This window comes from Mytilus galloprovincialis, chromosome 7 (genome assembly GCF_965363235.1).
Source record: "Mytilus galloprovincialis chromosome 7, xbMytGall1.hap1.1, whole genome shotgun sequence".
Taxonomy (NCBI): Eukaryota; Metazoa; Mollusca; class Bivalvia; order Mytilida; family Mytilidae; genus Mytilus; species Mytilus galloprovincialis.
This window is the reverse complement of record NC_134844.1, coordinates 71,098,655-71,110,599: the sequence shown is the minus strand read 5'-3', so window position 1 is coordinate 71,110,599 and position 11,945 is coordinate 71,098,655. Positions and strand designations below refer to the sequence as shown.

General features: G+C 30.8%; 1 protein-coding gene across 2 annotated transcripts; it reads right to left on the bottom strand.

The window, feature by feature from the left end:
- On the bottom strand, positions 1 to 7,742 carry LOC143083595 (uncharacterized). 2 transcript variants are annotated; one of them, XM_076259863.1, is made up of 7 exons: positions 7,665 to 7,742; positions 6,581 to 6,949; positions 5,274 to 5,762; positions 4,079 to 4,195; positions 2,844 to 2,925; positions 1,538 to 1,756; positions 1 to 352 (listed from the first exon to the last, which is right to left on the bottom strand). In XM_076259863.1, the coding sequence occupies exons 1-7, from the start codon at positions 7,726 to 7,728 to the stop codon at positions 349 to 351; spliced, it is 1,344 nt and encodes a 447-aa protein (XP_076115978.1). In that variant the 5' UTR covers positions 7,729 to 7,742; the 3' UTR covers positions 1 to 348. The 2 variants fall into 2 exon arrangements, with proteins under 2 accessions (XP_076115978.1, XP_076115977.1); XM_076259862.1 differs by lacking the exon at positions 1 to 352 and adding an exon at positions 369 to 630.
- Positions 7,743 to 11,945: the final 4,203 nt, after the last annotated feature.

Genomic DNA, 11,945 nt, shown 5'->3' with positions numbered 1-11,945 from the left:
GTATTAATTTGGTTTTTGATTTAGTGGTAGAAAACTTGCACTGGGAGATTTTACCAAATTTAAACCAAAGCCAATTTCACCATCATTCTATTTTAATAGGAATATAGTCAAAACAGAACTAACCCTGATAAATAGACTGATTACAAGGTTACAAAAACAAAATGAATTTTACATGTAATAATTATAACAACATAAGTGTACAATTTTTCGCAACATATTTACATATCTTTATGTTAAAAGTGAGCTCAAAGTTTGTCAAAAACTCAACATCGACGCCGTTTAACAGAAGTTCCGACTGGTTGTTAAACCAATCATGTGGTCAATTATTGTACAGCCTCTCTGCATGGATCATCTGTTATAATAAAAAGATTGAGATTTTGAAATATAAAAGTAAGCCTTTAGATTACCTACGAATCGATTGTTTCTTTAATGTCAAGTGATATACCACTAAGGTGTTGTTTGTTTATTTTCTCTGCAGAATGGTCGTTAATGTCTTTTTCTGAATCCTGAGATTGCATTCCCTTCTGAATAGAAATTGATTCGGTCTGCGTATTGTTTAAATACTGTGTTTTATCTTTTTCGTTCACTTGAGCATATTCTGTATTTTGGAATGGGGAATTTCTGCGAAACCTAAATAGACGTAAAAAAATGTTTATTGTTATTATGTTATTAGGTTCAATCAAGAAACCTGAATTATACATTCATAACGATAACAATTGTTATATTCTAATTCTAGACACTGATTGCGTTTTGGAAATAAAGACCAGGCTGTTTGGCAGAAATATTATGTTTACTATTTAGGTAAAAACTAACACATGTGTGTTATTTGTGTGACGTGCCTTGAATGTACCAATTATATTTAATTTTTTTTACACATTTGTTATCAATATAATCGAGCTAACATTGAAGTAATGAACTCAAACTCGACTAACTCCAACAATTGTATGCCTGTCATAAGCATGGAACCGTGTTTATAGCTATCTTTATTACAATATCAATGCTTTCATTTTTGTAGAATTTGATGAAATTAGAAAAAGTTGATACACTTCATTAAGAGCTGGTATAGACAATGTATGTTGTTAAATACTGAACATGATAACACATATCATGATAAACATAGATTGACACAGTGTTTGTTAATTTCTAAAAGCGTTACGTAAGTACCAACTATCACATCAACATTAAGGATAAGCGCTGTAGATTCAAAGTCTTTCCTCCCAATTGCTTTAAAGAAATTAAACTAATGCTAAAATAGCCATTAACAATAAGATCATTGCTATTTGACCTGCAACATTGAATCAATATCAATTAACTTTAAGTTAAAGAAACTATACCCACATTTTATATTACTCAGCTACAAAAAAAGCCCTTATCAATGACATTTTTTTTATATATTAGCATGATAAGTGACCGAAGTATCTTGTGAATGACATTGTCATTAATTTGGAAACCAGGTATTAGAAGATTGACCCATCAAATTTGGTTATTTATAAAAGTGATCATGCTTCGTTTTTAAAAATATGTTTCTAATACATACGTGGAAAATTTATTTTCATCATCTTTTTCCTGTGTTTCTATGTATACCATATTCTGCTTTTTAATGTCATCAATGTCAACCGTCGTTGTCTCTTTTCCAGTATCAATTTTCAACGGAATTTTCTCATAATTATCTGCCAAAGAAACTTGTTTAAAATGGATCGGTTGTTTTGATTGGCTAATATTAACTTTTTCATTAACCTGGTATCGACTGGCTTTCCTGAAAGAAAATTCATTTCATGATAATTTACTTACTTTAAGTAGAAGTAATTTTCTGATTTTCAAATCTCACCAATCAATTAAGATAATGGAAATAAAGATTACAAACATTAACTGATGAAATTGAATTAACACCCAAAGGTTATAGACTGATTGGAGCTGAAAATGTCAAAATCATTAAAAAGACATAGTCGGTAAAAATGCATTTCGGAAAACTGTTATGACATAAAAAGGTCTAATATGCAAACACGTGTCATAAGTGGGTGGAGACACAAACCAAACGTAAAGGACAGTCAATTCATGCGGGTAACCAAATTATATGTTAAGCCGATAACACACCGGATTCCTACTAAATCTTTTGAAACAGTTTGTAAGCCTGGATATAAGTCCCGTGTAGCAAAATGGCAAAATTGAAAGCTCAAACACGTATTGTGAGAACATGTATGTGAGTTTGAGCTTGACGTTTTAATTGGGATATTCAAACGCAATGCAATGGGGCATAGGTAAACTAATTTCTAAGATTTGGACAGTTAGGATGACAATTTGAAAGTTAAATTCGTCAAATTTGTCAAAGATTCTGTTTTGTGACATCCAGGTGTGTCATTAACGATAAGAAACAAACGAGATATGAGACTGGCCTTATAGTTCTGTTGCATTCGTTACCTGAAGATCATTTGGATAAAATAATAAGCAACCATTTAAATAACTTTACAAGTGATTTATCTGTTTGTCTTTGAAAAGATTGTGTCTGCTTCATATGAAAATGTTAACAAAACGGTCAGTAGGGTTCACAGCAATACTCTTTGAGGTACCAACAGTCTGTTGGTAATATAAGTCTAAAACAACTTTAAAACTTGTCAAAAAATCAAAACTTGCAAAAGCAAATAAGCATGGCATCATCCATTTTTATATTTATTGCTTAAAAGCCTTCAATGAGTTGATGCATTTGTCTAGCCAACTATTTATAATTGTTTAATGAATTTTTAAATGGTGCTTGTCAAAGCTGTTTAGCTGTAAATGATTTATTCTCTACCAGTATCGGTTTTAAATCTAATCATGAATATGAAAAATCTAGTGCAATTACTTACTTTTTCCCCGTTCGTTTGTATAAACAAATTCCAATTATGAATAACAAAACCAACACAGGTATAACAAAACCTACAACAATACCTGTGAAAAGAGACAAAATCATATATTATAATAAAACTATTTACCGGCTTTGTAATAACCTAAGCAACACGATAAGTGCTATATGTGTATCGTGATCTGCATACCCTTCCGGAAAACATGAGGTCACCCCAATTTTTGGTGGGGTTCGTGTTTCTTAGTCTTTAATTTTCTAAGTTGTGTCTTGTGCACTATTATTTGTCTTTTTCGTTTTTAGTCATGGCGTTATCAGTTCATTTTCGATCTGTGAGTTTAAGGTAGCACAATACAAAGATTTTATAACTCCAACTCCCAAGTTTTAAACTGCTGCAACTTTCTTAATAATGCTTGAAAATTTATAAAAGTGGTAGTTTTGGATAGCTAACAGATTACTCTTTCAAATTAATGCAATGCTAGTAGTATACAACAATTATGTAACCAATTATTATGTTAACTGTGTCTAAAATATTTTTCACCAAATTTCCACTTTCAAATGAAATTAGCTTCTGCATAGGTAACCCTAGAGGGTTGATTTTATTATATGTTATTCCTATGGCCATTATCTACAAAAGGGTGTCTCAGATTTCAGATAGAATGTACAGAACAAATTTTACACCTAATTAAACATTATCTTCTTTTATGTGGTTAGGATGTTTACTCTAATTGGAGATTGATGAGAGAATGAAATACCATAGAGACAATCTGAAACACCCTTTTGAAGCCCAGGATGTGTTGATTAAGATTTCGTTAAAATTTTCTGCATAGGTAAAGAGATGATAGAGCTAAAATCATTCAAGTGAACTTACCCAGATTTTGCCACTAATTACATAATAATTGATTACATAATGATCGCATAATAAAAATATTGCATGCATTTAAAAGATTAATCTTTTATCTATCTATATATACCTCTTTTATTATTTTCTATGCATTCATAAAAAAGTTACAGCATTTCAAAGGTTGGTGATTGGAAGTAAAAAAATCTTTGTATTGTGCTACCTTAAATGTCCCTCTGGTATCTTACATTCCTCTTTTACTTCTAAGATCTAGAGAAAACTGTTTTGAAAGGTTACAAAATATCATATGACTTAAATTTCAAATCCTACTTTTTTTCACAATTTCACATTTGTTATGCTTATGTTATAGAAAATGTTAAACATGATAAAACAATTATTACCTATGTCTCCACCGGCACTTTGTAATTCTTGTTGATTGGTTGAATCTGTAACATCATTGCCTACCGCAGTAACTAACGTTGTTCGTCTCGATTCTATTGTAGTATCATAATCAGGAACTGTTAAAATTAGACGAATTTTATTAATTTATGAACACCAAAATAGTGTGCGGAAAATACGTCATGCATGTATCGCAACATGCGTTGAATTCGACTTGTGCTATACAGCCACAATGGATAGGCTCATGAAAGTAACAATATGCTGTCAGTAGAGGAGACCATATATCCTACATACATACATTATTTTAGCTGAATCTTTGTATGAATACTGCTCTCGAAATATAAAAGAAGGCAGCTTATATTAATTCTATCAAGTTGTTTGTGTTGATTCAAATACATAAACATTCTGAACTGATAAGTGAATTTAAGTGTTCTTAATGTATGTTTTCCATAGATCAAATTACTTTAAACACCCATGGAGAAGAAATTTTAAAGACATGATTATATATAAAGTAAAACACTTGACAAATGTTCGGTATCTTGATCATATTGATGTGTTTTTGAAAGGAGCATTGTAAACATATTCATTTACTACAGTATCTGTATATGAAAAGTAGAAACAGGATCGCAATCAATAATTATCTATTTTGTGACTAATATAAACGTCAAAGTGTAAACTAGGTAATTGCTATTTGAACGCCTCTAATGAGTCTTGTGAAGACAAAACTCGCGTCTGGCGTACTAAAGTGTAAGTCTCGTATCTTTGATGACGACTTTTTACATTTGGATATTGAAAGAAAGCTACTCTGATATAAAACCACAAGACATTTCCCATAATATCATACAATCATTTAATTTGTACATGTTATATACTGCAAATGTGTTTCTGTCATAAAAAAAAGAATACTTATTTGTAGAACATATCTTCCAACCTTTTCTATTTTACAGATATGCGGAAATAAAAATCCAGAATCAAACCATTATACATATTCAGCATTAAAAACAACATACTAATGTATTGAATATTATGAAACCGGTCATATTGAATAATCTAATTGTACAATACCAGCTGATCATATATTGCATTTCTAGACAAAACTAAGTTAGTGTTCACAATTTTGTTTCACTTTTGTAATTTCAATTACTTTAAAAAAGTAGCAGAATGTAATAATCGAAAAGAAATTGAACAACTACTTACACTGAACCTCCAGTGGTATTGTATCTGTATACACATTTGGTAGCGCTAATGTTGAATTTAAAATACATCGAATGATGGCCTGGTTGTCCTCAGCAGTTACATGGATTGCCAAGGTACTTGTTCCATTGTAGGAGCACATATCAGATACCTCCTGTATAGTTGTAGTGATATTTGTATAATTTGTTGGATTTTCGCCATGCCTATATTTTTGCCAGATGAATACACCTGATGGATTTCCAACATTTCCAGTACAAATAAATGTTATTTCATCTCCTATCTGTAAGATGGTGGAGTTAAATGACGGTTCATGTTTAAACTGCCCGTCATTTGTTGTGTGCTGGTTCGAATTGATCTGGCTAATAGTCGTTTTAAATCTATTTTGTCGAGCAGTTACATGAGGATAAGTTGCATTTTCTAACGTTGTCGGTGTAGTTGTGACGTCTTTTGGTGAACTAACTATAGTTAAAACATCAGGTTTGGAAGGTGGAACTGCAAAATAAATTATAACTAGTTAGCTTGGTTTCTCTCGGCAGACGATATAAACCGTACATTTGTTCTAACATTAACCGACTTATATAGTTCACAGGAATGATCCAATGTTTAAGGCAATATGACATAAATTCCGAAAACGGTGTACCGTAAAAAATTATTTCAAATTAAGTAGGGGTTTTCCTTGCACGGCTCTACTTTGTTTATTCAACTGTAAATTCATTTGCCATAATGTATCACGCTTTTTAGAAACAAGTTCAACAAACACTACATGAAAAGATAAGAAAATCGTATTTTTGGTCTTTTTTTTTTCATTTTAAAAAAGCAATACAACTAAAGTTATGTAAAATTACCATTGAAAATTCTAAAGTTCAAATCAACCATGATTTATGTTTGCTTATCATTATGATATATGTTGTATATCGTAGACATATAATGAATAAGTACAAGCATTATTTTTTATTATTTTTTTTTTTAATCAAAAAACAAATCTTATCATTATGATACATGTTGTATATCGTAGACATATAATGAATCACAACAAGTATTATGAATGCATATCCTTGTAGTCTGTGGTTATATGAATAGTATATTTTGATATTTTCAAGATGTGTTTAATATTTATTTTAATTTCCTTTTCTATAAAATATTGTTTATAGAAATACGAGGATGTGGTGTGAGTGCCAATGAGACAACTCTGCATCCAAATAACAATTTAAAAAAGTAAACCATTATAGGTCAATGTACGGTCTTCAACACTGAGCCTTGGCTCACACCGGTATGGTAAGCTTTTTTATTTACGCCTACATTATTATTACCTTTAACGAAAAGAGTTGACATTCCTGAGTTTCTTCTTTCTGTTTTACTGTTTTGGTCAAGATAAACAACTGAACAACTGTAGTTAATTTGATCCATGCAGTTTAGGTTTACGAACGTCAAAATAGCCTCAGTAGAATATTTACTTATATTCATCACTGTCACTCTTTCTTCCAAATACTGTCCTTTTGTTGTAAATCTTGGTTTATCGTCTGGTAAAATTGTAACAATAGTTTCATTTTCAGCTTTGAACTCGATGGCAAATATTTTAATAACATTGTGCCTTGTGAATGAGCATTTAATTTGTGTACCACTTTCATCTATTACTCCTGATATGTTTTGATTTATTCGCACAGTAATAGAATAAGCATCTGAAAAATAAAAGATAAACAAGTGTTGTAATTTAGATACTCCATTACATTGTCATTGTTGTATGCAGTTTTTATTTAAGTTTCATTTATTTCATTGTAAGAAGTCCATTGAAAATAAAATGAAGATAAATACTGAAGTGTTTTTATCACATTTCAGTATCTGTTTTGTTAGAATACATTTTCGGTTTAAATATATTCAGTTCTGGTATGTAAATCTGTCTTATTTATTTCATGTAATAAGTTTTGACAACAAAGTTATCCAACTCTTGAAAAGCTAAAGTTTTTTTTTTATTTTTTCATAAAAATGAAAAAAAAACAAATCTGATTTAAAAAAAAAAAAAGGAACACCTTATGTTAAAAGATGAAGCATAATAAAAAGACATTGTTGTAGCCCCGTATGTGACCAGTAAGGATTCTATGCTGTTTTTGTTACAGAAATGTCTTAATTAAATTTGTTACATTTAAAAAGGTTTGTTCAACAATACATTTCAATATAAAAGGATAACAAATAACGTGCCGACTTTAGAAGTTTGAGTTGCATAATAGAAAACACATTCTTTATAATAAACTGATTCTGTATTTATCTTATAAAAATTAAAAAAAAAACATTTTATATATATTTTTACCATTAAATATTCTCCATTACCCAATTAAGGGATGTTCCTAAGATAGGAAGCTTATACATAAGAAGATAGTAAACCAAAAGAACTCTTACCATGTATCTCGCTTATTATTAAAAGAAACACAATTACAACGAATTTGATCTGGTTCATTGTCATGTTGCCTTGGTTTGATAAGTTTCTAGTATAATGAAATATCAACGTTTTACTTTTCATTTATACATCTATTTAATTAAAAATAGATAACATAATTTATCATATGTGCGGATTTCCACTACTTACCACTCATTATAAATATCATTGAAGAAGTATTTTTAAGTATTGGGGTTTTCCGTCTATTTTCATCTTAACATGACAAGTTTAATATCAGATTACTACGTATACATTTTTTTTATGTTTTTATTGTATTGTATACAAAAGAACCAACAACTTTTAAAAAATTATAATCTTTTTTCATCAATGATGTTATATTTCAAGGTGGTACCCAACACTTGAACTAAAATTAATTTGTCTCGTTTAATTTTCTTAAAATTTTGACAAAGTATTTACTTTGACCCTTTTACAAAAATATAAAAATTTCAAAAAATTTGAACCAACCGTTTTATTAGAAAAATTACACTGGTTATATAGCAGTTTGACAATCACTTATTTTGATCATTGAGAAGCTTGATATTCCCTTTACAACACAACGTATTTAAAACGTCGAGCTGATTTTACAGAGTTATCTCCCTGTAGTGTTAGGTACCACCTTAACCGTTCATTGACGTTTATTGATGTACTTTATACTATTTAGATTAATTTTTATATAAAGGCAACAGTAGTATACCGCTGTTCAAAACTCATAAATCTATGGACAAAAAAACAAAATCGGGGTAACAAACTAAAACTGAGGGAAACGCATTAAATATTAGAGGAGAACAACGACACAACATTAAAATGTAACACACACAGCAACGGACTAAGCATTAGACAAAATCCGATGAGAATAAACAATATAACATCAAAACCAAATACATGAATTTGGGATAGAAAAGTACCATGACACGTCTTATAGTAATGTGAATTCACACTCAAATATAGTTTATACGTTTATTTGGATTATTGCAAATGCAAATTTGTTGTTACCAATGTTTTGAATTTTTTTCTTCTACAGATTCAAGCAAAATATAAGAGATTTTCAGTTTTCTGTATTACTTGAAATTGATATCAAATGAAGAGTCATAATGCCATTACGATGTCCATCGGTATAGTTTATTTCGACTGAAAAAAATCTATGGGGAAAACGTTACTGTCTATCAAACCTTGACTTACATCTAAAAATTGACAATGATGGTCGGTTGAAAACAAAACTTTTTTTACGACAAACGAAATGATTTTAGCTTCCCAATTGTCAACTTTCCATTTCTATGTAGCAACATTCCAGCAGCGCCTGCAAACGGAGTAAATATTTCCCAATTGATTTGATATTCCCACGCTTGTATTTCCTATAATGATATCTTTGATAGAGGGTTGCTGCTCACAATGGAGCTATTAAACCTAGAGTTCCAAAATGTGAAGTTGACATAACCCCTTCGTAAAATTAACGGACGCCATCACGAGTTGGTTGACCGTTATGGAAAAACCGTTTCACAGATGTTATCGGATATGTTTCTTATGTCGTAACTACAATCTCCTTCACTATTGATGAATGGGACTTACCGAATTAGACTATATTTAGCGGGGTTGAAAATGAGCAACACGACGGGTGACACATGTGGAGCAGGATCTGCTTACTCTTCCGGAGGACGTGAGATCAACCCCAGTTTTTGGTGGGGTTCGTGTTGCTCAGTTTCATATGTTGACTATTCTCATATGTCTACTCCTCTGGTACATGTATCTTTCGTCCCTCTTTTAAAAAATAGCTGAAATCCTTAAGAACAATACAATATATTTGATAACAGTTTATCAGACAGAAGCCCAACATGTTGCCTGTTGATAAGCAGATAGAATACCATTGAGCCGATCTAAAACGTTAAGTCGAAAAAACATAGTCATAAAACAGACAATAGCATGGCCGAAAAAAAGACAAAAATGTCAAACATCGTTCATTAAGACAGTATATATATTGCAGCATCAAATGCCGATAGATACAAACTAATGTAAAATTTAGCTGACGCAATATTGATAGAAGACTCATTGGTTATCGTGATCAGACCCTTCTTTGTTTTGATGCGCAACGTATTATATATATCTGGTTTTGCATAGATAGCATTGACATTAAACAGAACTTAATCCTCTTAAACTACTTATCTGATTTAGGCTTCTTACTGTTTGATTCAAGCTCTACAGATGAGTCAAATGTAGCTGAAACGCGCGTGTTAATGTACAAAATTATAAGACATAGAATGAGATAAGTTTTGAGCGTACATGAACAAAATTTGTCCTTTTATAAACACGAGTTGTGCTGATAGACAGTAGTATGATAGCATTGTTTAAAGTTGAGCATCCTGTTTAATTTGTCAACATATGGAAATCAGTAACCAGACCATGACAACTGCTTATGGCTATTCAATTAGTGTTCAAAGGTACCAGGCTTATAACTCAAAACGGCAGACGCACGTTTCGTCTTTGTATCATGAATAATTCATACTTTTGTAAACAGTAAATCTATAGAAATTACCATATAATTGATATTCATGTCAACAACGAAGTGTTGATTACTGGGCTTGTGATACAATCGGGGATGAAAAGTCCATCAGCAGTGGCATCGACCCAGTGGTTTGAATAGTTATCAAAAGTAACAGGCTTTTAATTTAATACGTCACTTTTCGGAGTAGTCAATGATGATATGGGAAAAGCAGTAACATTTTTATTGTTTGGTTTTTTTTTAGGGTTTGGATGGGTTTGTTTGGGTTATATCAACTAAATACAACAATATAGCATAGAAACCCCGCGAACCAAGCAGACATAGAAAAATAGAGATATATAACAATATCATAGATCCTTTGTCAGTGAACATTTTTATTGGAATAATATTCATTACATCTTGTTCGCCAGAAGCAGATTTCTTGTGTTACGTTTTTTAGGAACGTTCAAGCGTGCATTTCATTATTTATTCAAAATTATAAAGGAAACGTTAAAATATAAGTAAGTCATATTTATATTAAGAGTTTATCTTTTATGTAAGGATTGATTATTTCATCATTGTTCTGTTCTTCGTAAACACATGCAAAGAACCCATAAATGCATGTCTGAATGCGACATGCAAATTTTATAGACCACTATTTTGTAATTTACTAATTTACTAAAACGCAACATCTTTAACGCAACTGATTGTACTTTAAACTGTTGTGCCAGTTTCGATAATTAATCTGTTTTTATCAATATTCAAGGTCTACAATATTTTAAAATCCAACATCATTATGCAATGATTGACGTAGTTATTAAAACAAAACGGACCAACAATATATGAAAACGCCAACAATAAATCAGAGCTATTCAACGAAGGAAAACGTACTTGATTTAAAATAATTTCAAAAATAAACTCATCGTAGATACCAGGATTGAAATTTAGTATTTGCAACAGACGCGCGTTTCGTCTACAAAAGACTCATCAGTGACGCTCGAATCAAAAAAAGTGTAAAAGGGCCAAATAAAGAAGAGCTTGAAGAGCATTGAGAACCAAAATTCTTAAACGTTTTGTCAAATACATCTACGGTTAATTTGTCCTGATGTAGAAAAGCCTTAGTATAAAAAGTATCCCTACTATGTCTATAATGGTAGAGGAATCAATTTCAAAACTATTGCCTGAAAATGTGGGTACGTAAAAGTCTTTTTCTCATATAGATATAGGAAGGAATATCTTATACATTATCAGCGAAGTGTCCGATTTTTAAGATTTCTTTAATGGAAGTTTCTAAACTCTTCTTTTCATCACACATCACTTCTTTACAGTTTTATATCCCTGTCACAAAACAAAAAAGGTCATTATCCTCATTGAGTATTACACTTATAGCAAAAACTATGTTGAAGATACAATTAGATTATCATGGTTAAGGAATCTTTTGAACATGTTGAATACGCATTCATAGAAGCGTGACATGGGTTTTCCAATGATATGAATCAAACACACGTGCTGAAAGAAAATGGAAACATGTCATAAGACAACATTACAGGATGTTTGACATAAAACATGAAATTTAATCATATACTTGTCATGCTTGTTATCGCTAAATAATGAGTTTCCGATATACATATATATATTTACTATGTATGTAACATATCTTGTAAATAGATATTTCTGCTAAAAATAAATTACTGTATATTAATTTATTTCGATGGAAACATCTAGTGTTGAATGAGATCAGGAAATATGTGTGTATTGCCAAATTAGATAA